Source organism: Pelecanus crispus, chromosome 10 (genome assembly GCF_030463565.1).
Source record: "Pelecanus crispus isolate bPelCri1 chromosome 10, bPelCri1.pri, whole genome shotgun sequence".
Classification (NCBI taxonomy): domain Eukaryota; kingdom Metazoa; phylum Chordata; class Aves; order Pelecaniformes; family Pelecanidae; genus Pelecanus; species Pelecanus crispus.
The window spans coordinates 39,570,494-39,596,818 of NC_134652.1; the positions used below are offsets into that span (position 1 = coordinate 39,570,494).

General features: G+C 44.1%; 1 protein-coding gene across 2 annotated transcripts; it reads left to right on the top strand.

Moving 5' to 3' along the window:
- The first annotated feature begins 6,572 nt into the window (after window positions 1-6,572).
- On the top strand, window positions 6,573-25,036 carry ATAD1 (ATPase family AAA domain containing 1). Of its 2 annotated transcripts, none has more exons than XM_075717775.1 (10): window positions 6,573-6,597; window positions 8,749-8,924; window positions 10,664-10,762; window positions 11,057-11,177; window positions 12,804-13,004; window positions 14,139-14,245; window positions 18,294-18,383; window positions 20,563-20,613; window positions 23,813-23,949; window positions 24,499-25,036. In XM_075717775.1, the coding sequence occupies exons 2-10, from the start codon at window positions 8,763-8,765 to the stop codon at window positions 24,617-24,619; spliced, it is 1,089 nt and encodes a 362-aa protein (XP_075573890.1). In that variant the 5' UTR covers window positions 6,573-6,597; window positions 8,749-8,762; the 3' UTR covers window positions 24,620-25,036. The 2 variants fall into 2 exon arrangements, with proteins under 2 accessions (XP_075573890.1, XP_075573891.1); XM_075717776.1 differs by lacking the exon at window positions 6,573-6,597 and adding an exon at window positions 7,227-7,245.
- The last annotated feature ends 1,289 nt before the right edge of the window (window positions 25,037-26,325 follow it).

Consider the following 26,325-nt stretch of genomic DNA (forward strand, 5'->3'; position numbering starts at 1 on the left):
CGGCCCGCTGCGCTCGCGACGGCCCCTCCCGCCCCGGGCGGAAGTGGCCGGGCCGGGCCCTGAGGTGAGGAGCGGAGCCGGGCCGGGCCCAGCGGGCCGGGCCCCGCCTCGCCTCCCCCGCCGGCTCAGCCCGCCGGGAGCCCGCCCGCACCCCGAGGGCAGCGGGAGCCGGGCCCCTTCCTGCCCTCTGCGCTGCCGCCGGCGCTCGGGGCCCGCGGACGGGGCTTTCCCCCGCCCCGAGGTGCCCGGGCCGGGCGCGGGGCCTGCACTTGGGGGGGGCGGGGGGGGCAAGGGACGCGGTGCGGCCCCGCGGGGAGCTGGGGGGGTCAGCCCATCCCCTCGTCCTCCCGCCCGCCCCCGGGCCGCCGTTCTGCGATTTAGCGTCAGGCTGAGCGGCCCGGGCTGGCTCGGAGCCGCTGCCCTCCCTCCCGCCGCGGTACGTGAGCGCCTACTGCCCCCTGCAGCCGCCCCGGGCGGGGGTGCGCGGCCCTGGGAGCCGCCCGCAGCCCGGCACCGGGGCAGGGACGGGGAAGCGCCATCCTAGGGCCCGCCGGCTGGCTCAGCCGCCGTGGCCGGGCAGTTTTCCTGCAGCTTTCTCTGTTCCCCGCCTTCCCCCACTGATGACATCGTGATGGGGGGAAAAGCGCTGTCTCTAAATCTCCAAATCGGCCCTTAAATTCCCGTCAGGCTTCAAGCAAATAAATCCCGTCGTGCAAGGTTCTTCGCCCTCTATGCTGAAAACTGGAAGTCTTCAGGAATTGCCGGTGTTAATGATTTGCAGGAAAATGACCATCGGGTTGCCTGTCGCAGCCTGAGCTGCTGAATATGAATGCTGGCTGCAGTCTCAGCAGTTTCTATCTTTCTCATCGGTTGGTAGGGCATGTTTTGGGGGTTTTTTTGGGTCAGATTTTTTTCCTTTTGTGTGCAGACAGGTGAAATACTAGCCTACTGAGGTAATACAAAACAAAATTTTAAGTCAGCTTGGAATGTATGACTTCTGTAAAGAGTCAGGAATGGAATCTGCTGGAGATCAGCATCTGCTCCAACTGCTAAGGGATCAGGAGAGAGCTTGCCAGATAACTCATTCAAAGAAACAGGGTTACTAGGCAAATAAATTTGGGAATTTGCCTTTCTCAAAAATACTGTCTTCATGTCAGACTCTTGTTGGACAGCGAGTAATGTGAGGGATATCCCATGGAGGTCAAAGATAACACACCTTCGAAGGAAGCCTATTTAAAGGGAGTGAGAAGGCAGTTGTTTGTTTTATAAAGGGGTGATGGAGATCTCCAAAAATCCGCAAGGAACAGAAACAAAAGGAAAATGAAACCGCTTCCTGTCCAACTAGAAAAGAGACACCGTGGAAAGGACCAGCCTGATGGAAAAAGGAGAACTCATGCACCCCTTTTTTCCCTTCTCTCCATGAAAAGTGGATGACATAAACCAGGCAGGTAGGTATCTCCCTAAAGAACAAACAGATCCTGGGTTTAGTTCACTCCACCTGGGTTTAATTAAGTCCACCTCAAATGTTTTTGAGGCTGGCAGGGAAAGATGCCTTGCCAAAGAGACTTTGTATCTTGCTAGACCCACCAGACCACAGTGAAGACGTCCCTCATGGGAACATGAGTGGGAAATCTCTCCGTGGTTTGCTGAGTAATTGCATGACCCAGGGAATGGCTATCATATGTTTGAGCAGGGCGACTTGGGGAAAAATAGCACTCACATATTGGTTGGATGCTATGGGAAATCAGTTAGTAAGCAAGTCTGGCAAGTAGGAGAAGTTGGATAAAACATAGTACTCTGTGTGTACGTGAAGATTTATTCAATATCAACTTTTGCATATAAAAATTAGGCAATACCTTACAAAACTTCTTTCCCTTTCTGAGGAACAGCAAAAAGGAATTCTGTGTCTTGTTTGATCTTTAAACAGCTTTTAAGAGAAGTGCTGAAGTCCGGCTGCCAATGGCTGGAGCAGGAGGAGGAATGGGAGGGTGAAATGCTACGCTTTGCCTTTAAGGGCTCAAAATAAACTGGAACATAAGGTGGAGGGATTTCCTGGGTTGCTGCAGCCTTCAGCCTTTGCAAATGCTATATTATATAATTCCTTTCATAAACGTATCAAGTTTCGTCTTAAGATCTTTTGCCACCATTATTCCCACCGGGAAGCTGTTCCCAGAACCTTCTTCAGATTTTCATGCTAAATATATTTGTGACTGGTCTGTGTCCATTTATTCTTGTGCCAACACCAGCCTTAAATAGCTCCTACTCCGTAGCATTTACCCTTTTTACCCTTTGTGCGCTCACAGGCAGAAGTGTCCCTCTTCGCCGTCGTCTGACTACGCTGAGCTCCCCTAACTTTCCACTCTCCCTCATCTCAGCGGCGACTTTCTGCTCCGGTTTCATTATTAGTTATTTCTTTTCATAAAGATGACCAGAGTGGCATGCAGCGTTCCCGAGGGTATCTTGCCGGTGCCAAGGACAATGGTGTTACTCCCTTCCAAACTCTGCTAGGAACGTTGCTCCCAAGACCTCTCAGGGCCTTGTTTTCGTGATCACATTAGCAGCGCATAGTTATTTTGGGATCAACTTGTGTGTGTGCAGTGAGATCGTACTGTTCCTTTACCAAACTTCAAATGTATGAAACAAACCCATGAAACCTACTTTTAGGTCCTGGACTCGGAGAGTATCCATAGAAAAATACAGATGGGGCTAGCAAATCAAGACCATCTTTGAAAACATTTCTGAAAGTCCTCAGGTCCGAAGACTGCCCCTCTCTTTCTAACATCCAACTACATATATGTCACTAGGAAGTTGAGATGGCTTAATTGAAAGCCCTTTTGCTAGATTCCCAATTCCAAGTCAGGCCAAGGCTAAAAAGTAGTCTGAGCAGTAGATATCTATCAGCGACCATTGTGTCAGCAAGGCCCGGGACAAATTTTCATCACACCATGCAGCGATGATCTTTGGAACAACAACCACTGCTGAAATCTTGTGATCCAACCTGCAGGACTATGCCAGCAACTGGTAGGACAGGGAAAGAGAACACAATTATGCCACCGTCGATATTCGCGCTGTGCCTCCATCTTCAACTCTGAGTATGGTTGAGGTCCTACTTTAAAAAATTGGCTAGAGGTCTATAAAATCCTAAGTTACTGAAGAGGTTGTCCAACTGGCTTGCTTTGCCAGTTCTTCAACATCAAATGTAGGTGTTCCAGATGAGACTAGCTGGTGACAGTTTCAAAACAACAGAGGTGGGTAGTGTCATGGCATGAAGTTAAACTGGGGGACTTGGCTACAAAATGCTGCAGATGCCCAAAGTTTCTGAGGAAAGAGTAGACAAATTCATGAAGAAATTGGCTATAAAATACCACGTGTCCTCTGATTCGGGAAGTCTTTGATCTGCAAGTTGGTGAAGCTCGGAAGAGTCTTCTAGGGAAAAAACACTACATGCTTTTGCCCAATTACGAAGCTGTTCCTAGGCATCCCCTTCCCTCCAGCTTGTTCTTTACTTTCCCATCTCTCACTCTGTTCTTCCCATACGCTTTGCCTTGCTTTCTATTTACCTCATTTCATCCCTGTTCCCTCTCTTTGTGTTTTGTGTCTTGCAAACCCCCTTCCTCCTTCCAACCACCACAGACCCTTCTGGTTTTAATATACCTCTCCTTTCCCATCTTGCTCCTGTTCAGTTGACTGGCAAAGCTCGGGTCAGCCTGCACTGACCGGAGAGTGAAGTTCACCAAAAATAATGTTTCATAGCAAAGCACCCAGCAGTCAAAAGCAGAACAGTACACATGCCATGCGGCCTTCATCCTACCTTCTCCGATGAGTTTTCCAACTACACTCGGTCCTTCCGGTGACCTTCCAGTCCTGTATTCAAGAGCTGCCATCTCCTAGAGTCCAACCAACTCATCCATACATTCAATTTGAAATTTTTCAAGTTAGGGGGGAAATTTGCAATCTCATTTTTCAATATAAATCAAAAAACCCCACCAAAGTGTTCCCTTTTTCCACAGCTGCAAAATGAAAATTGATTTAAAAGTATGCCGAATGAGTTTCAGCTTACGTTACTGCTTTCTAGATCTGTCCTTTGGTAGGGAGCATACTCCATGACTCAAGATAGCCAAGGCACGCCAAGCGCTTGGGGACAGCAGCTGCCACAGAGAACTTTTTTTCTCCAGCGTAAACCCATGATTTCCAGTACGTTTCAGATGGATACTTTTACTAGAAGATACAAATTGAAAACTAAGGCCCAATTCACATTAACACCAGAACGGAACAGTCAGTCAGCAGCAGGCTGGTAGTCTCTCCTGGCTCCTGCAGCTCCTGGTCAACCTGTTGCACGGAGAGCACAAGCGATTGCAAAGCAACAACTCGCCATGGCTGGGTCTGTGCAAACAGGGAAAGCTCCAGCAGTACCAGAGGGACGGAGACTTTACGGAGACTGCTGTAGGATCAGCTTCCAGAGTGAGTGAAGTCCTACATTGAGCCTTCAGCAATGTAAAGGTTTAAAGACTCTGTATTTAGGAAAGCAGGATGAATTTGGTGTTTAATTTAAAAGATATGCTTAAGAAATCTCTCAATATTTTGTGAAATTGGGACCCAACCCAATTCATGCACTCTGCATCAACCTCACCTTCAACCTGACCCTGCTCAGCTTCTGAAAAATTGTATCTCAAAATCTTTTAAACTATTTTTCAGCAGAGGATTTCTTTCAAAGGTTACCACCACAGCTGTGGAATAGCAGTGACAAAATGTAGGTTTCAAGCTTTTATTACTTGTGTGTGTGTGTGTTTGCATTTCTCCTTAATTGCAGCCAAACAGACGTTACTTTTTTAACAGTGGGAGGAAAACCAGAAGGGTCCTAAATGTTTTCCTACGGTAATGGTCATTCGAACACAACAGCGTTTTCCTAGTGTATGAAATGCAGACAGTGAAATGATTGATTATCCTTTTTCTATTCAAAAGGGGTGATTGCAAGAATGAGCATAAGCCTCAAACGAATAGCAAAAGCTGTCAGCATTGCTGACTATATCTAGTTCATTTTTAAAACATCCAAGGGAAACTGTTCGCATATTCTACACAGATTGAAAAAAAGAATTCTCTGGAAGATTGTAATCTTATTTACTGTCAAAGACTGGAGGACCAGCAGAAAAGGAAGGCCTTCTGTAAATCAATAGGTGCATTTAGACATTGATACGTCCATTTTCTGAAATACGCTTTTTATTTGGAAGAGCTATAGCACACAGAACAATAAAAGGGAAATACTGATTCGTCAGTACTGATGAAGAAGCAAAAGTTGTTTCAAAATTTTTTTTAAATTTGGGGGGGGGGGTGTTGGTGTATATTAATCCAATAAATGGAACTGAACCAAAACCTGCTGGAACAGCACTTTGGTAAAATTGCAATCACTTTGAGAAGGTGAGGAATTTTTTGCATGTGGCTTTAATGATGGAAGCACCGCGCTCCAGCGACGCGGGGAGGGATGGATACTGGTGGGTGGACAACATCCAGCTTGGGCGGCTGGAGAGCATGCCTGGGTTTTGGAACAAGCCAGACCAGCTGTGGGAAGGAAATTCGGTATCGTGTTCTCTACCTGAGGGGGTGTCAGTGGAGCAGGTACGGTGGAGAAATCAGAGCAGAACTGTGGATCTGCTCCCCAGGTCCTGGTCTGTGGCAGCCGGCAGGAGCTTCAGTAGGCTCCGTGGTGGGTGAAGCATCCCCTGCCTTCATGTACGAGGGATGGCTTTTAAAAATGCCCCGTAATAAAATTGGTGGTGTATAAAAAGCTAACTGCTCTTGACAAACAAATTACGATCCCCAGTGAGCAGGCTGAGTTGTGTTAGGAAGCCCCTGGACAATGTAGGAATTACAGGCAAGAATAAAAGTTGGAAGGTGCTCTCTCAAGGAGCAAAGCTACCTCTGAGAGGTTTTAAAACTTCAGCGGCGGCGACAGGAGGGCAGACGAGCTGAAGACAAGTTGCCAAAACGTTTGGGTTAATGACACTTATTACAGAGATCCCCCTCTTTTAACCTTTTCCCAGACATTTTTCTCTTGCTCTCTATATAGTCTGAAGTTACTGTTTTCATTACGAGTTGAAATCGGAAAACTATTACCTCAGTATCTCTCAGTAAACTACTGAGGAATTCTTACACTTCTTACACAATTCTTACACAGGTTTTCAGTCTGGCAGTTCCCTCTAGCACTCCAAATCCCGCCAAATTTTCCAGACTGGAGCCATTAACCTCTGAAATGTCGCCGCTTCCGGGAGAGGGGACGGAGCGGGTTTTAATAAACACGGAGGGGGTGCCGGGGCAGGCTCGACCTCGTGCAGCACCAGGCCCTGCGCCGGCGGGGAGCGGCCCGGGCAGCGGGGGCCCCGTCCCGGGCGGGCCGAGGGCCGGGGCGGGCCGAGGGCCGGGGCGTGCCGGCGGGCGGAACCTTTGTGCGGGGCGGCGGGAGCCAGCCGGAGGGGGAAGCGCAGGACGCGCCGCCGCCGCCGCCGCGCCAGGGCCCGCGCTGCCGCTGCCGCTCTCGCTCTCCTCTTCCTTCTCCGCCGCCGCCTCCCGTGCGGCCGTCTGTCCGGGAGGCCGTCCCGAGGGGTGAGTGATCCGCCGGGAAGGGAGCGAGCGGCCGCCCGCTCCCGCGCCGGCACCTGCCGGGCGGCGGGAAGGTCACGGGCGGCGGCTCCGGCCCGGCCCTCACCGGTGCCGCCTTCCCCTCGCCGCGCCGCCATGGCCGGGCCGGGGGCTCCCCGCGGCCCGCTCCTGCCCTCGCTGGGGCCCCGCTGCCAGCGCGGCGCGGCTGGGCTAGGCAGGGCGGCCCTGCCCCGGCCCTCCCGTCAGCGCCGGCCCCGTCAGGCCGCCGGCGAGGCGCTCGGTCCCGGCGGCCGGGCCGGGAAGCGGTCCCCTCCTCCGGGCCGCCCCGCCGGTGGCGGGGGCTGCGTGCGGGTGAGGCTGAGGCCTTGGAGGGGGGGCAGTTGCTGTGCTCTGCCCGAAGGGCCGGGGAGAGGCGGGAGGTTCCTGGCAGTGACCGAGCCTTCCCCCTCGCCCTGCAGCCGGCACCGCTTTTCCTTTCGGTTTCTGTTCAGCATTTGAAGCCTTGGCCTGCAGGCGGGCAGAGCTAGACCGAAATGCGGTGCCAGCCTCGCCGTGTTTGCTGCTCAAGTAACTCTGCTCGTTACCTCAGCGGTCTGCCTAGAAAAGAAATGCCAAAATTCGGGCAGGCTAAGCAGAACTTCCTTTAGAAAGGTTACGCTTAAACTTCTCTCCTGCTAAAGCTTTCTCTTACAGTCGCTGTTCAGAGCGAGGATTGCATGAGAAGTGGCTTTTTTCATTGCTTTGTGGGGCTTTTTCGGAAGCTTTTTCCCTTGTTCACCAAACGGATAGCCCTTTTATTTTAATAAATCAGGCTTAAGAGAACACTCAGAATCTCCTAGCTCTGTATTACTTGCTTAGATGCCTAAGCAGGCAAATTTTATTTAATTTCCAAGCAGGTATGCACAGCAACAGCCTTGATTTTAAAAATTCTAAACAGAGAATGAAGACTTAAAAAACAAAACACACACTACCACCACCACCACCCCCCGTTTTACTGATCCACACTGGAATATAGTAGCGAGCTGTTGACTTATTTTGGTAAATGTATCGCGGTGCTTCTCCTAATTTGAGTCTGCTGAATCCTTGTAAACAGAATCTATGGTATGGCATCGCCTTAAGTTGAATACGGCGCCAACATAACGTGACCGCTAGCCAAGCGAGGGGGAATTCAAGGATATCTTGGCTGTAGGTAGCCCGGCTTTTCCCTGGCTGACAGCTCAGTTTGGAGACCAGCCAGGGAGCGTTGGAAGCTGCCAAAGGAATTGCCACTGATTTTGCCCTTGCAATGGGAAAATGGGACAGTGAGCGAGGAAAGCGTTGGGGATTCTTAAGCGGAAACACCGCCACCTGAGGAGAAAGTAGATTGGGGAAAGAGGACCCTGATTTTATAAGTAAATTTTTCAGTGTTTTAGGAAGAGAGTTTTCCTCTCTGCAGCACGCTCCTTTAACTTGAAGCTGCTGTACTTTCTGTGTTTGGCTTGTACAGCAGCCAGCCTTTTCCCTTGATAGCTGTGTGCCACATCCAGCGTTTTTTGTTTTCCAGGGATATTAATAACTCAGAAGATATCCTGCTAGGTGCAGGCTTCAGGTCTTAACCTCATTTTATTCAAATACAAGTCGTCAATCGCTCCCTAATGTGGCAATTGGGTGCCTTTCTTTTAAACTTCCTCTTAGGGAAAAGAACTCCATGACTTAGCATACTTGGGTCATTAACAGTCACAAAATGTCAGTCTTAATGGGAATGTAAACTTGGCACAGAAATAAAGTAATCTTTATTACTTCACTAGGGTATTGTATAGCTGAAAGGAATGCAGGTTTCTTGAGGTAAGAGTGAAATCAGGACCTTTTTGCATGTAGTCAATCAAGGATTAAGGCCTCAAATTGTTGCTGCCATTTCTTTTCTGCTTACTGAAAGCGGAAATGAAACCATTGTTACACTCGGCGCTGCGTGTTTTAATCTTGCACGGTTTTACATGTTGGGGTCCTGCTGTTGTTGAGATATTTCATTATAACTTCATGGTAAAGCTTTATGCCCACTGTGTGCACGGAAAAGATTTTTTTTTTTTTTAAAATGGTGTTTAAAATGCAAGGCAGATGTTTTTTCTGCTTTAATTTTCTTTCTTTCTGTCCCTCCCTGTGCTTTTTTACATTTAGTGTTGAGAGGCAAAATGGTCCATGCCGAAGCATTTTCACGTCCCCTGAGCCGGAATGAAGTGGTTGGATTAATTTTTCGCTTAACCATATTTGGTGCTGTAACGTATTTTACCATTAAATGGATGGTTGATGCCATTGATCCGACCAGAAAGCAGAAAGTAGAAGCTCAGAAACAGGTAGGATTTTATTCATAGCATTTCACAGAAATATTTGTCTCATTCATTACCGTTCATCCAGAGAAATCTGCTAACTGAAAACTGGGCTTGCAATAACCAACAAAGTAATTGGCAAAGGCATGTGGAATAATCATCAAAAAACTGGAATTATCTTTACTAAGTCTCGGGATCTAGGCTGTTAGCATTTTTTTTTATATCTTTTACATTTTACATACATTTTACATTTTATAACAAGTTAAAATTTCTAGCCTGAAGCGGCGGAAAAACTGTTGAGCTGTAGTGCAATGTTGTCTCTAATTATCTGCAAGTGTGTGGTCCCAGTGCCGTTTCTGCTTCTGACAACTTTGCTAAGCAGCAGTCACATTAAATAATGCTCTCATCAGTCTCGGTTGCTTTTTAAAACCTTGAGCAGAAATAACTTGATTCTCTGCTGCTTTTTGGCAACTTAATGGCAGAGGCAGGGACTGTAGTTACTCATGACAAAGACAAACGCTGCTGTCCAAATGCCTTTTTAAGAATAGCTTGCACTTTGTCCCTCTCCCTCTGTTCTGCCCCCACTTCCAGTAGCAGTCAAAATGCCCTGGAAAGGGGAGAAAAATAGTGAAAAGCCTCATTCCTTATGTGGAACTAGAATGATTCATGGGGGTTAATGCTCTGGGAAAAGATTTAGGTGCATTTCGGAACCAGAAGTTAAATGTTTCCTCTGGAAAGTATTGAAGGAAATGTTGCAACTTTTTTATTTTTGTTTTCTGGCTGACACAAATTTCACAGATTCAAATGGCAGTTTTGAACAAACTAATTCTCTTTTGGGCGGTTTTTCTTTTTTAATGAAATCTTTAGTTAAAAAATTGGCCCCACTTTAAAAATCAGCTTTCACAATCTCTGCTATGCCAGCTATTATATAAGAGGTTGCAATATCCCAAAAGCATGTCAGGCTTAACCGCAAGTTTGAGTATAAAGAGAAACTGAATTGTGAAAGTGTGTTGACACAACAAATTACTTTTCCTTTTAAATTGGGAAAAAGAAAACATTGAATATGTAGGAAAAAATTGACTGGCTTCTGTAAACTTTTGTTCCCCCCCCCCCTTAAAAATATATTAATCTCTCCTTGGTACAGTGCTGTGGAGGTTTGGGGCGGGGGGCATGTGCTTTTTATAACAACACAGTTATATCACCCATTAAAGTGTGTGTGTGTTATTTGCAGGGTTGTGAATGAAGATAGTTAAGCATATGAAAGAACTCCAGAGTTCTATTTAATAACAAGTTTCACGCTTTTCATCTGAATCCTATAGAAAGTTTGTAAGGACTAATGGGCTTTTTTTTTTTCAAGTGTAACATACCTGTATCAGCTTTGGAAAATCCTGTAGAGGTTATGGAAACGATTTTGTACTGAGGTTACCTGTGTGTCTGCAGACCTGTTCTAAAAGCAAACTCTGTGTTTTAATGTTTATTTTGGTTGCTTTTCAGGTCATAACGTATGACTGGTGGATCTGGGGGTGGGAGGGCTGGTGTGACACTTATCTCATGGGAACTGAGACATATGACTTAGTTTCACTCAAGTGACAACAAGTCATTAGGAAATAGCAGAACCTTTTACTTCAGAAAGATTTAACCTCTTTTCAGATGTGACTTAATGGAGAAGCTTTTCAGACTCCGAATAGTAGTTCTTTAAAAACTAATTTTTGAATTAAACATTTCATTTATTTCTCTGGTTTTCTTGGCGTTTTGTTTCCCCCCAGGCTGAAAAACTAATGAAGCAAATTGGAGTGAAAAACGTCAAGCTTACTGAATACGAAATGAGCATTGCTGCACATCTTGTAGACCCACTTAGCATGCATGTAAGAAACTGATTTGTGTGTTACTCTGATGAAAGCACTTCAGAAGCGGAAGATCGTGATTTTTGACTTTGGATTACATTATTTGCCATAATATGTATATGTATCTATGGAAATACATAGAAAGTATTTCTGTAGTTTAAAACTAAAATTGCATTGTTGAGAGCAGAGGGTTTTTTAATCACTTGTTTTTTTTTTTTAAATTTTGAGGCCTTGTGCTACTTTTAAGCTTGTGGATATTTTTTGTTGGCAGGGACTATGATGATCATTTCTTCTAATACTGTTTTTCCTTATTAGGTAACCTGGAGTGATATTGCAGGCTTAGATGATGTTATTACAGATTTGAAAGACACTGTCATTTTGCCCATCAAGAAGAAATACTTGTTCGAGAATTCCAGGCTTTTACAGCCACCAAAAGGTAGGAAGGAAATGTTACAGATTTATGTTGGTATTTAAAAAAAAAAAAAAAAAAAAAAAAAAGTTACTGTTACCCAGAAAGGAAAGAGGAAGTCTGTTGCCAGTCCAAAGTGCAACCATTAGGACTGGTGCCAGGGAAAACCCTCAGGTTTTTCCTCTTCACTTGCCATGAAATCAAGTTCTAGAAAATAAGTTTCATCTTAATAATGAAGTGATAATTGCTTTTCAGTTATTGATGTTACATTTTGGTGCACTAATCTATATAGCCCGCATTTTTAACTGCTTAAATTGTTGATTTTTTTTCTTCTTATACCCCATCTTGTCCTTTGGCAGAGGTGAGCTGTAACTCTGCTGTGCAGCTTTGTACGCTTTGTTAATATTTCTACAGTGTCATAGAAACATAACTCATAAACATGAGACGTCAATGTAAGCTAATCTTGCAGACATCTCTCTGTTTTAGTAGTAGAAATTCCAGTCATTCAAAGAAACAGAGATCCCATTTTTATTCTGGAGATCCCTTGATTTTTCTCTTGGAGCTGAGTTGCACAGTACTGATGCAGTAAGGAAGCCGGCAGGTGACAAATTAACTTTCCAGCAGTAAAACAGAAGCTGGACTCTCTGCTGGAATGCTTACAGCCGTATTTGCTGTATGTTACTGCGAACAAGCAAAATTTGAACATAAAATGTTGGACAGAATGCCAAAGTTTATCTTTACTGCTCTGATCCCTGGAATATTGTCTTCTGAAAGTTCTCTGAAAACTATTAATTACTGCTTGTATCTGTGACCATCTCGGTTTTGTGTCCTGAGTGATGGAAAATGAAGCACTTTTGTAACTGGCTTATTTTTTCCAGGCTGCTTTCTGTTTAAGTCACAAATTGAAACTGTCTGGAAAATTACTTTAATGTCATGATCTAATAAGCGGAAGGAAAAAATTGTTTTTTATTTATCTTTTTAAAGCAGACTTTCCATATAGGGCAAGCTCCCCGGTTTTATTAGTGGCTTGCACTATGTGTTAATAGGAAGTCATTGCTTCAGAGTAATTATGTTTGTGGTTGTCAGTCACATAAACAGAAAAAAAAACCCAACGTAGGAATTCTCTGTGTTTCAGGTGTGTTTGACTTTTTTTTTTTAAATTGTTTTCTTTACAACTGTGTATAGAAAAAAACACTACTGTGGATTCCTTCACTATGACAAGCTTAAAAATAATATGAGATGTCATATTTAATTGTGGGTAATTTGTTAAAAATGTTTGTGGGCTTTTTTTTTTTCTTCTACCTCCTCTGTGCTAAATTTTATTAGCAGTGCTGAAACTGCCTATAAACAAGGCCTGTGAAATTCTTATAGGAAGTAAATAGGGTTTTAGTTTTATGTAACCTTTATAGTTGCAGTAATAAAACAGCCACCTTTCAGACAAATGTCTCCCTTCAGTTTCACTGTATCTGCTTTTAGATTTTATAATAATGATATCTTAAATAACTCTGTATTTGATTTGATGGAGCACTGTGCAACTTGGTGTCTTATCTTTTAAAACCTGGATAAAATACAAACCTGGACACTCAGGTCTGTCATACCAAAGCATATTTTCTGTACAGCAGCCAGAGAGCACTGACACTGTTACTTTTTCAGGAGTACTTCTCTATGGCCCTCCTGGTTGTGGCAAAACGCTGATCGCCAAAGCTACGGCAAAGGAAGCAGGTTGTCGATTTATTAATCTCCAGCCTTCAACACTGACAGACAAATGGTATGGAGAGTCGCAAAAACTGGCTGCTGCTGTCTTCTCCCTTGCTATAAAGCTCCAACCATCCATCATTTTTATTGACGAAATAGGTAAAAATCTATCTTTTTTTGTAGCAGAGTGACGTTAAACTGTGGGTTCAAGTTGATGGGTATATTGATCTACTGTCATCTTTTCCTTAAAAAGAGTGATAATGGGACAAGGTTTTGTAATATAAATAGCACTGTAAAGTAACAGTGGCAAATTAGGAAAAACAGTGTATTTCTTCCTCGTGTTAGTGGAGGAAGTTACAAGTAGAACGAGTTGCTGCTTATTTTTGGTTGGGCTGAGGTGGTTCATGAGGAGAGCTTTTCTTCTGTCAAGAGAACTACTTATTCAGGAAACCCATCACCAAATACTCTTCTAACGCTTCTGCCGTGAGGGTGCATAATGGAAAATAAAATACAGGTTTAGGAGAGCTCCGGAATAATAGTTTAATAAGGCTGAAGAAGTAGGAGGGGAAGTTCAGCTAGGAAGGCAGCAAAGGTGCCAGTTGTTCAGTGCATTTGGCCTTGTCACATTAGTGTTTAAGTCCCTGTGGACTTGAGCAGTTCAGTTAAAATTGCTCGTAGCACTGGTGCTTCTTAGAGCGAGTTGTGCAGTTTGCAGAAACAGAGCCTGATGAAGCTTTTACCCTTCCCACAGTTTAGGTTTATGAAGGGGCTATGTTCTTAAGGTGCTCTTTCTCCTTTTGTATAGGTGTGAAAAATGTGGTATTTTTCTAGCTGTTGGAAATTCTTTAGGCAACCACTAGCAGAATTAGAGCTCTGCATAACAAAGTGTATAGCCTACTTCACTTAAGTTCTTCAGCTTGCTGTTCTCCTGTGCTTTGGTGTCTTCTAGCTTGCCAGACTCTGAATGCTTCCATCTCTGCATGAGAAATTAAGGTGAAAGTTACACTTTCCGTGAATTCAGGAAAGTGAAAATTTGGAGGACAAGATTTGGGACAATCTCATGTCATAGGTGCAGACTCATGTAAAGTAATTTAAAAGATATGCTTAAAAATATGGTGAGGTTCCGCTTTCCTATTCTTCATTGTAAGAAATACTTCTCATTGGTTGACAATGTTTATTAAAAAAAGGATTTATAAGATAGAGAATAGCACAAGTCTGCACATGAGAAATCAAACAGCATGGTTTCTATGGCAGGGTTGAAAGTAAACTGCTTTACTGAATTCTTTAATACAGATTCCTTCTTAAGAAGTCGATCGAGTTCTGACCATGAAGCTACAGCTATGATGAAAGCTCAGTTCATGAGTCTGTGGGACGGACTGGACACCGATTATAACTGCCAAGTAAGTACAGAGGATGACGAGAAAAGTAATGTGATTTTTTTTTTTTTTTTTTTTATTATTTCCCCCCCTCCTGATTATTGTGCATTGAGCCATTTGGGAAGAGCAGCAGATTGTGTGTAGTAATCATTGCCAAAAGAGTTTCTTTACCTGTCAGTGTTAGTGATTACCAATATATTATGGGAATGAGATGAGTTATATTAATAGATCATTTTTCTTCCTGAGAAGACTCTTTTTGTAGGTATTTTGGTTTTAATTAGGACATGTTATTTTCAGAAGTGTCTTAAGTCACAGTAATATAGCTCTATAGTTTGAGCTGCCAAAACTGGGAATTTTGAAACTGTTTTGAAAAACATTTTGTCAACAATATTTTCTTCAGGTGAAGTGAATCTTTGATTTCAGGAAGGGTATTGAAAGATCTGAGTATTCTTCCCAGTTGCAGGTTGGTTGATTTGTTTCCAGAGAAGCATTAGATAAGCACTAGACTCTGGAGTTAATCTGAAAGGGTAGAGAAGTTGATGTTATCAAAAGACAAATTCTATTAAATGGAGCCGTGCTTTCATACTGTTATTCCTGTATGCTTCTGTCCCCCTCCCATAATCTCAACAGAAGTATTGTATTTTGGAAAGGGGGGGGGGGGGGGGGGAACTGCTGGTGCGGTAAAAACAAACAAACAAAAAAACATTTATGAAATAAATGACTTGAATGTAGCATAGATGAAAGCCTTCTTGGTATGTTTCTGAACTGTCACCTGGAGCAGTCTTTTCAAGGCCTTTAAAAATTATTCTTCAATTTTAAAATTTTCAGCCTTTTTAATCTGTATTTTTCTGTGAATGGGTTCCAATGCTCTGACCTCCTTTAGTTCTTTCTTTGTAAAATCTGCTTTTCCTCCTCTCAGACTTGTGCTAAAGGTTTTTTTTCCCCCCAGTTGATTTTTTAAAAAAACTGACTAGAACACAGTGAATATATATACTGAGGAGTATAGAGTCATAGAATCATTTAGGTTGGAAAAGACCTTCAAGATCATCCAGTCCAACCATTAACCTAACACTACCAAGTCCACCACTAAACCAAATAAGGGGGGAGTAGCAATTTCATTTTTCCTGGCTTGGGGGCTAGATTATTTAATGCAAGTAAAAACTAGGAATCATTAAGATTGGAAAGGATCTCTAAGATCATCAGTCCAACCATCAACCCAACACCCCCATGTCCACTAAACCATGTCCCAAACTGCCACGTCCACATGTTTTTTGAACACCTCCAGGGATGGGGATTCCCCCACCTCTCTGGGCAGCCTCTTCCAATGCTTGACTACCCTTTCCGTGAAGAAATTTTTCCTAATATCCAACCTAAACCTCCCCTGACGCAGCTTGAGCCCATTTCCTCTCGTCCTGTCGCTGACTACTTGGGAGAAGAGACCAACACCCACCTCACTACACCCTCCTTTCAGGTAGTTGTAGAGAGCGATAAGGTCTCCCCTCAGCCTCCTCTTCTCCAGGCTGAACACCCCCAGCTCCCTCAGCCGCTCCTCATAAGGCCTGTGCTCCAGACCCTTCACCAGCTTCGCTGCCCTTCTCTGGACACGCTCCAGCACCCCAATGTCTTTCTTGTACTGAGGGGCCCAAAACCGGACACAGTATTCCAGGTGCAGCCTCACCAGCGCCAAGTACAGGGGCACAATCACCTCCCTGCTCCTGCTGGCCACACCATTCCTGATACAAGCCAGGATGCTGTTGGCCTTCTTGGCCACCTGGGCACACTGCTGGCTCATGTTCAGCTGGCTGTCGACCAACACCCCCAGGTCCTTTTCCGCCAGGCAGCTTTCCAGCCACTCTTCCCCAAGTCTGCAGCGTTGCATGGGGTTGTTGTGACCGAAGTGCAGGACCCGGCACTTGGCCTTGTTAAACCTCATACAGTTGGCCTTGGCCCATCGGTCCAGCCTGTCCAGGTCCCTCTGCAGGGCCATCCTACCCTCCAGCAGATCAACACTCCCACCCAACTTGGTGTCATCTGCAGACTGTATATGAACTTTAAGTGCTTTAAAGCGGAGTCTTTGCTTACCATTAATAAGAGGCCAATGGTATGAACGCTTAACTGGAAGCTAATATGATCTTGCAAGCACACATCTCCTCCAGTGTTTGAATGTATTATCTTTTTCTCCAATATGCTGACAACTTCTTGGAGCAAGTCAAGTTGTTCCTTCCCTGCCGTAAGACAGTATGTGGTCTTACCCATCTCCAGTTCAGCCTGCAGAGCCTGAACAAGTCACTCCGGCCCTTTACTCGTATACTTCTGCAGGGTAGGGAGCTGCCAAAGTAAAATGCAATGCAATTGGCTGGAGACACTGCAGGGGTTGGTTGATGCAGGTTTCTGGAGAGTTTTTTCAGCAGGAGTGTTTTGTTTTGATACCGTATTTCAGGCTCCTCCCCGAGGTGTCATTGCAATTCAGGAAGTGTTCTTTAAGCAATGGTTTTGACATTTGCGTTGTCTCAAGTTTTTGACAGCCAGCTCGCTGGGCTCTTGTTAATTACAAATGTTTACTTGGGAGCTTTGGGCTGCTTGTCTGATTCTTGCCAAACAGATTTCCTTTGAATAAGGATTAAATTTGGCTTTGGTTATGGTAACAAAAATTCCAAATGCTAGGAGGAAATTGAAAATAAGTGTTGTGGTGAAAGTAATTTGTTCCTGTGTTGATTGCACCTGAAAAGTGTGTTCAGCTTTGGGCTAAACCTGCCAAAGATACAGTCTTGAGTCTGTCAGGAACTTGGGGCACTTTGAGTGCCTGGAAGACAGAGCTGTGCTGCTTGAAGAGACAATTCAAGTCTGGAAGCCCTGGACAGCCACCTCTGTGTCCTGGGCGGGGGGGGGGTCCCACTTTTGCAGAACCTGCAGACAAAGCCGGTTTTGGGAAGGCTCCTCAGCTCTGGTAGCACAGAGGGAGCAACAGTTGGGGTCCAACGTTGGGCCTTGATGCAGAGCCCGGGGAAGCACAGCACGGGTACAGTGATGCCCCTTTGCAAGAGGCAGCTCAGCCAAACATTAGCTTGTGTTTGGCACGCAGGCAAGCACAACACACGCATAACGCTTTCTAGAAGGTGAAGGCTGCCAGAGCCCTGGCAAAAAAATGCGCCTTTTGGCTTTTTCTGTGTGCAGCAATTTGCCACCGTATAATTAAGCCTCTAGGTGGCAGGGTGACTCTGCTCTGGGACACACGACCCAGCCTGGCCAGGGGCTGCTGGAGCTGCCAGGGCTGGCTGCGGAACAGTGACCCCAGACAAAAGAACAGAAGCACGTCAGGAAACGTTATTGATAGGAGACTAATTTCCCTAACATTTTTCACTTTTGTGACTGGGTATTTACAATGTACATAACTTACAATAACAAATGAGAAAACAAGGGCGATGCCAATGGGAAGTAAATTGGTTCTTAAACTAATAACTGGAATGCGGTCAAATGAGGTAAATACTCTCTTTGTGTTGGAACTCTGCTTGTACACATCTAATGCGCTACTGTTACAGTATACCAGTGCATATATGCTCTTACTGACTTTTAATGCTTTTTTTTAATGCTTAAAAAAAAGAAACAACACTTTAGCACATGCAAAAGCTGGCAGTTTGGTTGTGCTGGTGAACCGATTGCCTTTCTCTTTTCAACACAGCACAGACATGCCACATCTTTTCATACCTTATCAAAACATCTCCTTTTAAGTTCCTTCCAGACCACTAGGAACTAAAGAGACATCCCCAAGACTTATAAGCAGAAGATATGGGTTACTGCTTAGAGTTTGAACTTTAAAATTGGGCTCAGAAGGCTTCAGACTGATGTCAAAATCTCCACCCAGATGGTACGCTGTGGTACCAGTGCTCTCTTAAGTGGCCTTTTTAAATCCACTTGCTGAAATCAGTACCAAGAAATCTTATGTAACTTCTTTAAATGTTGATGTTCTTGATAAGTGTAGACGAGTCACATGTTTGGTTTTGAAACTCCCAATACGGTGATGTTTTCAAAAGCTGGTTTCAGGCTGAGTAGTTTTTTCTGTTGGTGTATACAGGTAATAGTGATGGGAGCCACCAACCGTCCTCAGGATCTTGACTCTGCAATCATGAGAAGAATGCCGACCCGGTTTCACATCAACCAACCTGTAAGTCATGCCTGAACAGCGTGCCTAGTGGCTGAGCTACGGGCAGGTGCCTTATCAGCCAGGAAATGCACGTCTCTTTTTTTTTGTTTTGTTGGTTTGTTGGGTTCCACCCCCTTCCTCGAGAAATAATGTATTACTTTGATCTGGTTTTAGTTCTTTAGAAGCACATATGTAACTTTGTGTTTTAAGGTGAAGTTTCTCACAAAAATCTTGATTCCTTGGGTCTTTTATCTGAAACAACTCCATGTGCTCTGAGAGCTTCCCACCCATTTTCTTCACCTGTAAGAATGGAGTGGCTTAGACACTGCAGTCTGGAAGGAGCTTAGTTTTAACTTGAAAACAATCACAAAAAGCACAAAAGTGACTGCACACACTTGCCTGTGGGGAGGGTGGCACCCAGTTGGATAGTGTCAAGAAGCAGGTACATACTGACTACCATTTATGCCTTCTCGATACACAGTATTTAGTTTTCAAGGAGAGAAGAGGGAATGAAATCTGCATACCAAAGCCTGCATTCTTCTCGAGCCTTTCCACAGTCAGGCACTGCAAGCAATCTGGAAAACTGTTTTTATTCCACTTAGGATTTATGCCAAAAAGGCAGTAATTAAGGTCTTTATCAATGATGCCAGCCATCACAAGGTTACCCTGACTATAAATTTTGCTATTGCCATCCTTTTCAAGGTATTTTAGTGGCCTTTGAACACTTAGCAATATCACAAGATGGTTTTGTATCAATATTATAAAGAGTTCAGTCATGGTTGTCAGTATTCCCTTCTGGCTACAGAAATACCCTTCATTATTCTTTTTTTGCAGAAACTTAGAGACAAAACTGGAGGAGTAAAGGTTGTGCAAGAGAGCAGTCATGTTCCCAGACCCATCTTGTTTGAACTGGCTTTCACTCCTTGTGGGTGGATGCTTTTCAAAACAAAGCATTTATAACCTAGTAACTGCTCTTCTGCAATGCGTGCTCATAGGGTTTCATACACCTTACTCATCATCAAGTTTTCCTTGGATTAGTAAGGGACAAGGATGCGCGTTTTAGTGCTTTATCATGTCTTTCTATCAAGAACCGTCATTAGAAGGGTGAATTATCTACAGGTAACAGTGCCTCAGGATATCACAGGGGTTGGCTCCCTCTCCCAGGATCAGAACTACAACAGGAGGCGTCATTTAGGGCACAGGCATGTAACTTTCCTTACCCCGCTATGGCCATCTCATGAACTTAACCGCTTGTCTCTTCTTGTTGTCTGTGGTACTTTGCGATACAACCACGCTTGGTTACAACTCTTTTATTGAGGGCCAAGATAATTTATGTGCTGTGGATTGGAAGTGTGCACAGGTAGTATCGCTGTAGAGTAGCTAAAGCCCTGCAGATTTTATGACTAAGTTCAAGATTAAAATGCCCAAAATTATTCATAAGAAATTACCTACAAGGCAGAGGGAAACAAGTATTTTTTGAGACAGAGTATCAACTGCTCAGCTGCCGGAGTATCTGTGGGGTAGTTTTTTCCCTTTCTAACAACAAAAGTGAATTTAGGACAAGTTTGGGTTCGGGAGACACAAAAAAGAGTCTCCTTGTTGCCTGTGTTTTACCTTGCTATTAAGGATATGCTCAGGGCTTGGCTGTTTCTTCCAGTAACCTTATCGCAGTATATGATTTATGTTGCTTAAAATTTCCCAAGCATCATCTGTAGAATTAAATTTACTATTTTTTTTTTTTTTTAAGCAGAACAGTTTATCCTCTTCATATGATTTAGCAAAGTATTGAAAGCATCCCCTAGATCCTAGAGAGTCTGCCCTCCGTTAAAGATGATGGGAAATCTTTGGAGACAGCTGCTTTCACTTAGGGCAAAGTAAGACTAAATGTCGGTGCATTTTCCTTCTCCCTGTAGTTAGTGTAAATGTATATGCTCAAATGTTTAGTTTCATGTGCTCCTGGAGTCAGAGTACCTTAGATCTCGTTTTGCTGAGTGATTTGCCATCAGGTATGTTTCCTTAGTGTGTGTCGCATCTCCAGTTTGAGGGATTAGCTTGTGTCACTGAATTGTGACTGAAAGCCCACACCATACAAAATTGAGATAGATGTTACATATGTTTATTTTTGTACTCTAGTAACTTTAATCTCTTGTTACATATGTTTATTCTTGTACTCTAGTAACTTTAATCTCTTTTGTTCAAGGCTCTGAAACAGAGAGAAGCAATCTTGAAGCTAATTTTGAAAAATGAAAACGTAAGTAGGCTTCTTCTAGTGGTTAATTTGCTGTATTACTGTTTTTATGAGTGCAAGCGCTGGAGTTGTAGAAAACATGTTTTATAATTGACTGTCTTGCAGTAAGGTAGAGATTATCTAGGAGGGTATTTCTGATTATAACTTAGGAGTCTTTTGTGGTTTTAGGTGTGGCGTTAAATTAAAGCAGTAGAGTTGCCTGCTGGTTTAAGCATGAGCCCTCAGTCAGAGCAGCAGTCTTGGATTTTGTGGTGAATCACCGTCTCTGAGGAAAATTACTTAATTTCTCGGTCTCCATTTTCTCGTTATATAACAACAAGATAAATATATTTATCTCTCTAAAGATGCTGAAGGTGAATCATGTTTGGAAATCCATTTGATCAGCTAAAGAAATTTCAAGACATCATGAAGCAGGGAGAAGAGATGCTGAATTTTTTTAAACTCTGTACAGTCTATTGGCTCAAGTCAAGAAAGGAGGAATGATGTTTTTTGACAGCGCTGCTTTTTGTACTTTGATCCATAGTTCATATTTCCTTTAGAGGAAAACTACTGTAAATGTTGTTACTAATATTGTATGGTGTTTGTGTCGCCATCTGCATTCCAAGATGAGGGGAAGCGTGTTATTGGAGGTTCCTGCCAAATTTAGTCTGCAGCACTAATTGTCTTGAAGTTAATGTTGCAAAGTGTCTGTTGTTTGAGGTCTATTGTAGTAAGTCAGGGGAGGTTTAGATTGGTTATTAGGAAAAATGTCTTCACGGAAAGGGTAGTCAAGCATTGGAACAGGCTGCCCAGAGAGGTGGGGGAGTCACCATCCCTGGAAGCATTCAAAAAACGGGCAGAGGTGGCACTTGGGGACATGGTTTAGTCTAGTCTACCCTTGATTGGTTTACTGTGGACTTGGTAATGTTAGGTTAATGGTTGGACTGGATGATCTTAAAGGTCTTTTCCAACCTAAACGATTCTATGATTCTAAGTATTGTTCATTACTAAAACCATCTTACATTTTTTTTAAGAGTCCTAAAAATCACAGCTCATCATTGTGAATGGCTGAGATATTGGGGAGGTTGCTTTGTAAATGGTTATTTTGGATCATTTGTGTAGGATTAGAATATAGGTTGGCTTTTTTGCAAAATGGTAGTCGTAGATGTGAAAACGGAACCGCTACAAAATGCCAGAGGAGTTGTGGAGGAAAAGCTGACCTATTTGCAGAAAATCTCAAACAAACAAAAATGTCTCTTGCAAGTGGTGATTTCTGATTCAAACTTCTCTTCAAGAGATGTTAGGGAGGTATGCCAAATAATAGACCTTTATACAGGCTCCCTGAACATCTGCAGCCACGCAGCCCTTGCACGCAAGTGGACTCTGTGGCTCCTTTGCCTCGGCAGCTGGGCCTGGGAGTTACAATGCCTTGGCATTAAGGCCTTCAGCAAAAACTTAAATTGCCTCCTTAATACAGACCTGAAAGAATGCAAGGTATATCAAGCATCTGGCAGTGAATCACAGCCACACAAATAACATTTTTTCGGCGGCGGGGGTGGGGGGAAATCAGCCTGTATTGGTTATCCCATAGGAGGAAGAATTGGCGCTCCCAAGCCCAGCTTATTTTCAGCTGGGGTGACAAACTTCCTGGCAGTCCTTCACATGACAGGTGTAGTCATGCCCTCTGTTTTCCCTGCCTGTCTTAAAATCTTGTTTCTTCTTTCTTACTGGAAGGGAAATGCTTGTTAATGCATGCTACACAACATGTCCATGTTCTATTTATTCTCGGCCAGCTGTGCCGCTCCATTCAATTCTTGATGGCCTTCAGCCCCACATTGACCAAATACATTGTGGATCCACAGCTGACTGTTACTGGCTTTGGTATTTGTGTGCAGGATCATGCTTTAAGGCAAAGCACTTCAAGACAGCCAGGCTACAGTGTCTGTAGGAGGCACTTTGGTGTAAGCCAGCTGCCCTTTTTGCCTTACTTTCCATGCCTGGCTCCCCACATGGCTTGCTCCAGACCCAAACGCGAGTGCTGCGTGCTGAATAGTAGGGCAGGGAGCTGGGGCTCAGGTACAAGCTCAAGATCTGAGCCAATGGGACAGTATCGCCGTAACCCTTTTCCTTCAAGAAAAGTGGGAGGGGTGTTGGGGAATTGGAAGGGTGCTCAGTGGATGTCAGTGTGCTCTCAGGTTATCCTGGGGAGAGCACGGCTTGAAGGGGTAGCTGGAAGCAGCAAAGATTACACCTGGGGCTTTGCCTTCATCACCATGGAATAGTTTCCCTCTTAGAAGAAGTCACCCCTTAAGTTCACCCTTTTATTGGCTTTAACTTTTTGAAAATAAAATACTGATGCATTGGAAGATGTGCCAGCAGGGGCTGTTATCAGAGGTTCTGTAAACAGACTGAATAAATATGGGGTCCTGGCTGGAAAGAGTTCAGCCTCTGATCCAGTGCATGGAGTTAGACACGTTATTTTGCCTCAGAGTTCCCCGTTTCATGGTTGTATAAAGCAGGAGCAGTTGTTCAGTAACTCGGCAAGCAACTGACTTCCTGAGAAAGCAAACAACTACTTTTGAAGTTCTTATTCTGCACTGAGAGGTGGCAACAACAAAACATAAATGTGAGAGGAACTTTTTCCAGCCTTGCTGTCTTACTGGTCAAAAGAAGTGCTTATGAAAACAAAAGGCATTCTTTCAAATAATGTATAAAAAAAGGGCTGTGGCTGTGAAAGGAGACCCGTTGGGTGCAGTGTTCATTGTCTACAGATAAAGAGATGCACATAGGGTCTGATCGCGTCCTTTACCAAAAAAAGCCGTACCGTTGCAGGAAGCTTGCACGGGCATTTGGGAAAATAGGTCATTGTTTCTGTGATCCAGTTTTTGCCATCCAGTAGCCTTCCAAAACCACACAGGAGCTGTGTCGGTAATAGAATATACCGATATGATGGTTCACTTTTGGTTGCCTGTTCTTTTTTTTTTATCAGCTACGGAGTTTTATGAGGTTGAGGCATGAGTTTCATTTAATGAAATGAACTACTTGGAGGGTTCAGACTGTAAGTTAATAAAATAATTTGCTTTTAGCTCTCCAAAAAAAGTCAAGACTGAAAAAGATCTTCTTAGGGCAGGTAAAAATACTTGGAGGTGACTGTTTCTTGTCCTTGGTGAACAAAGTAAATGACTTCAGAGTTTTCACGCTCTGACCTTTTGTTTTTTGACAGGTGGACAGGCGTGTAGATCTCCTAGAAGTTGCTAAAGAGACCGACGGCTTCTCAGGCAGTGATCTGAAAGAAATGTGCCGGGACGCGGCACTCCTCTGTGTCAGGGAATACGTTAATACTGCCTGTGAAGAAGAGAAGTATGTGTCTTTATTCTGTCTGTTATGATAGCTGAACAGCAATTGTGAATGCTCCTGGTGCTACACACTGCCCAACTATTAGTTTGTATCTTCTGGTTTGAATTGCAAGTTTATAGAGGTTTAAAAAACCTTGCTATGATTCACAGAAAGCAGGAGATTCTCTTTTCTTGACAAACTGCCACTATACAACAAAAAAACCCCAACAAGTAAGTTACTTTTATTCATTTTGACTATGAAAATAAGACTATTTGTTCCAAGGTGTCCAGCTTGAGGTGGCATGAACCGACAAGGCAGTGGTATTACTGCACTATGTTACCAGCCTTAAATGCTGGTAATGCTCTTGCATGCACGTAACTGCACTTGCTGTGGTGTTCCTCTGATTATCTCCCATACTCGCAGGGAATGCGTGCATGGACAGGGGCGTGTTTCCAGTGTAATGCTGGCTCCGTGTCAAAGCTGCTGTTTTCGATGATTACTTCTCATTGTTTGAATAGCTGTTACACAGCACCTGAATCATTATCTTGCTTTTTTTTTTCTTTTCTTGTAAAGCCATGATGAAGATGAAATTCGGCCTGTGCAGCAGCAGGATCTCCACAGGGCAATTGAGAAGATGAGAAAATCGAAGGATGCCACGCTGCAGAATGTTTTGATGCACGTTAGTTTAGATTAAGACAAAAGAGTGTGTTTGCAGTTTCTGATGTGATTTAGTTTGACTTCTGTAATGAGTTAGCAAAAACAATGTCAGGCGGTGGGAGCAGGGATGTTCCTTGAATAAGGGAGTATCTGGAATTGTTTTTATACAACAAATTCTAAGTTATTGAAATTTCATCACGCGCAACTACAGGTGTAACGATAGCTCATGAAGTAGAACAATTATAGCCCAGACCAAGAGCAACTGTCTATGTCTTGTCCCATAATCAATATACGGTAGCCTTAAAGCAGGTTCTAACCTCCTACTTCAAACCCCAAAAGCCAGAAGGATGGTGAGGCCCTGCTTTCACGTTCTGTATTCGTACCAAAAAATCAAGATCAAGTGAGCTTTTGCCCTTCTGCTCCGCGGGAGGTTTCCGTCCTCCCTGAGCTCGCCTTAGATGCCTGCGTTAGGCTTTGATGGGTGTACCGCCCCAGGCAAACTCCCCACCTGCCGCTGTCCCCGGAGCGGGTCGTGCCTGGCCTGTGCTGGGCGCTTGGCACCAGAAGCGAGAGCCCCCCTTGGGGCTCACCCCCCCACCTCACCGGGTAAGTGGAAAAAATGATCAGAGTAGAGGTATTTCACCGGTGGGCAGGTCACCCCGCACCACCGAGCGCACACCTAGCCTCCCACTTATTCTACACCTCTCATGTCTTCGCAGCGCCAGACTAGAGTCAAGGTCAACAGGGTCTTCCTTCCCCACTGATTCCGTCAAGCCTGTTCCCTTGGCTGTGGCTTCGCTGGATCATCTCATTCATGCATTCGTGCGCGTCACTAATTAGATGACAAGGCATTTGGCTATTTATTGAACATATGTAAAATTACACATGTTCCTTTTCCGGGTTAAGTAAAGGTGGCCTGTCCACTTTGGTAAAGACCAGGTTTTTTTATGTCTTTGGCAGGAATTTGGATGACGTGTCATGATGACTGAGCCCATTTGTTCCTTGCGTACTATCACACCCTATTAAAGAATCACCCTTTCGCCCAAGCTTTTATTGCCCTTTGGCACTCTCCAGTGGGGTCCAGCTCCTGCCATAGATAGAAGAGCCAATTTATGAACAGTCAATTAAACCGATTACAATTCGAATATGCTCAGATCTTATAAAAGTCCGAGATGGGCTTGCAAATGTGCACAATGTCCGCTGATTAAAATAGCACTCAATTTGATAAACGATGAGCAACCTTTTCCTATCGGGAGCTGGACAGTCCCATATTCTTTCAGTAACTCATAATTGCCTTCGTACCATTTTCCACGTGCTCCTAGCGGAAATCTCATAAATTTAATATTGTTGGTGTTCCTCGTTCTTGAATTTGCTCTTTTTAGATGTTGATATTTCTTATCTTTCTGCTGCATCTGCCAAAGATGCTGATTTGCTCTCATACCTAACCATAATATCTACCACTAGGGCCTGGTCTCCTGGACTACCAGGTCTGGCTTATATAGCTGCATTTTGTTTGTCCTTCAGCAGCAGCTCCCGGACTACTACCCATTCCTTCTTTTTGGCCTCATCCCCCAGTAATACACATAGTTGGTTATGTCTCTTAATCCTCATGTCCTGTACTGGTGGGCAGTATCCAATAATATGTGAATAGGTCTCATTCTCTGCCTGACAATGTCGGCATGATTTAATTTGAGTCTCTTGTCTGCCCCTCGCTAAAAAGTCTCTTGTGGGGTAGACATTATC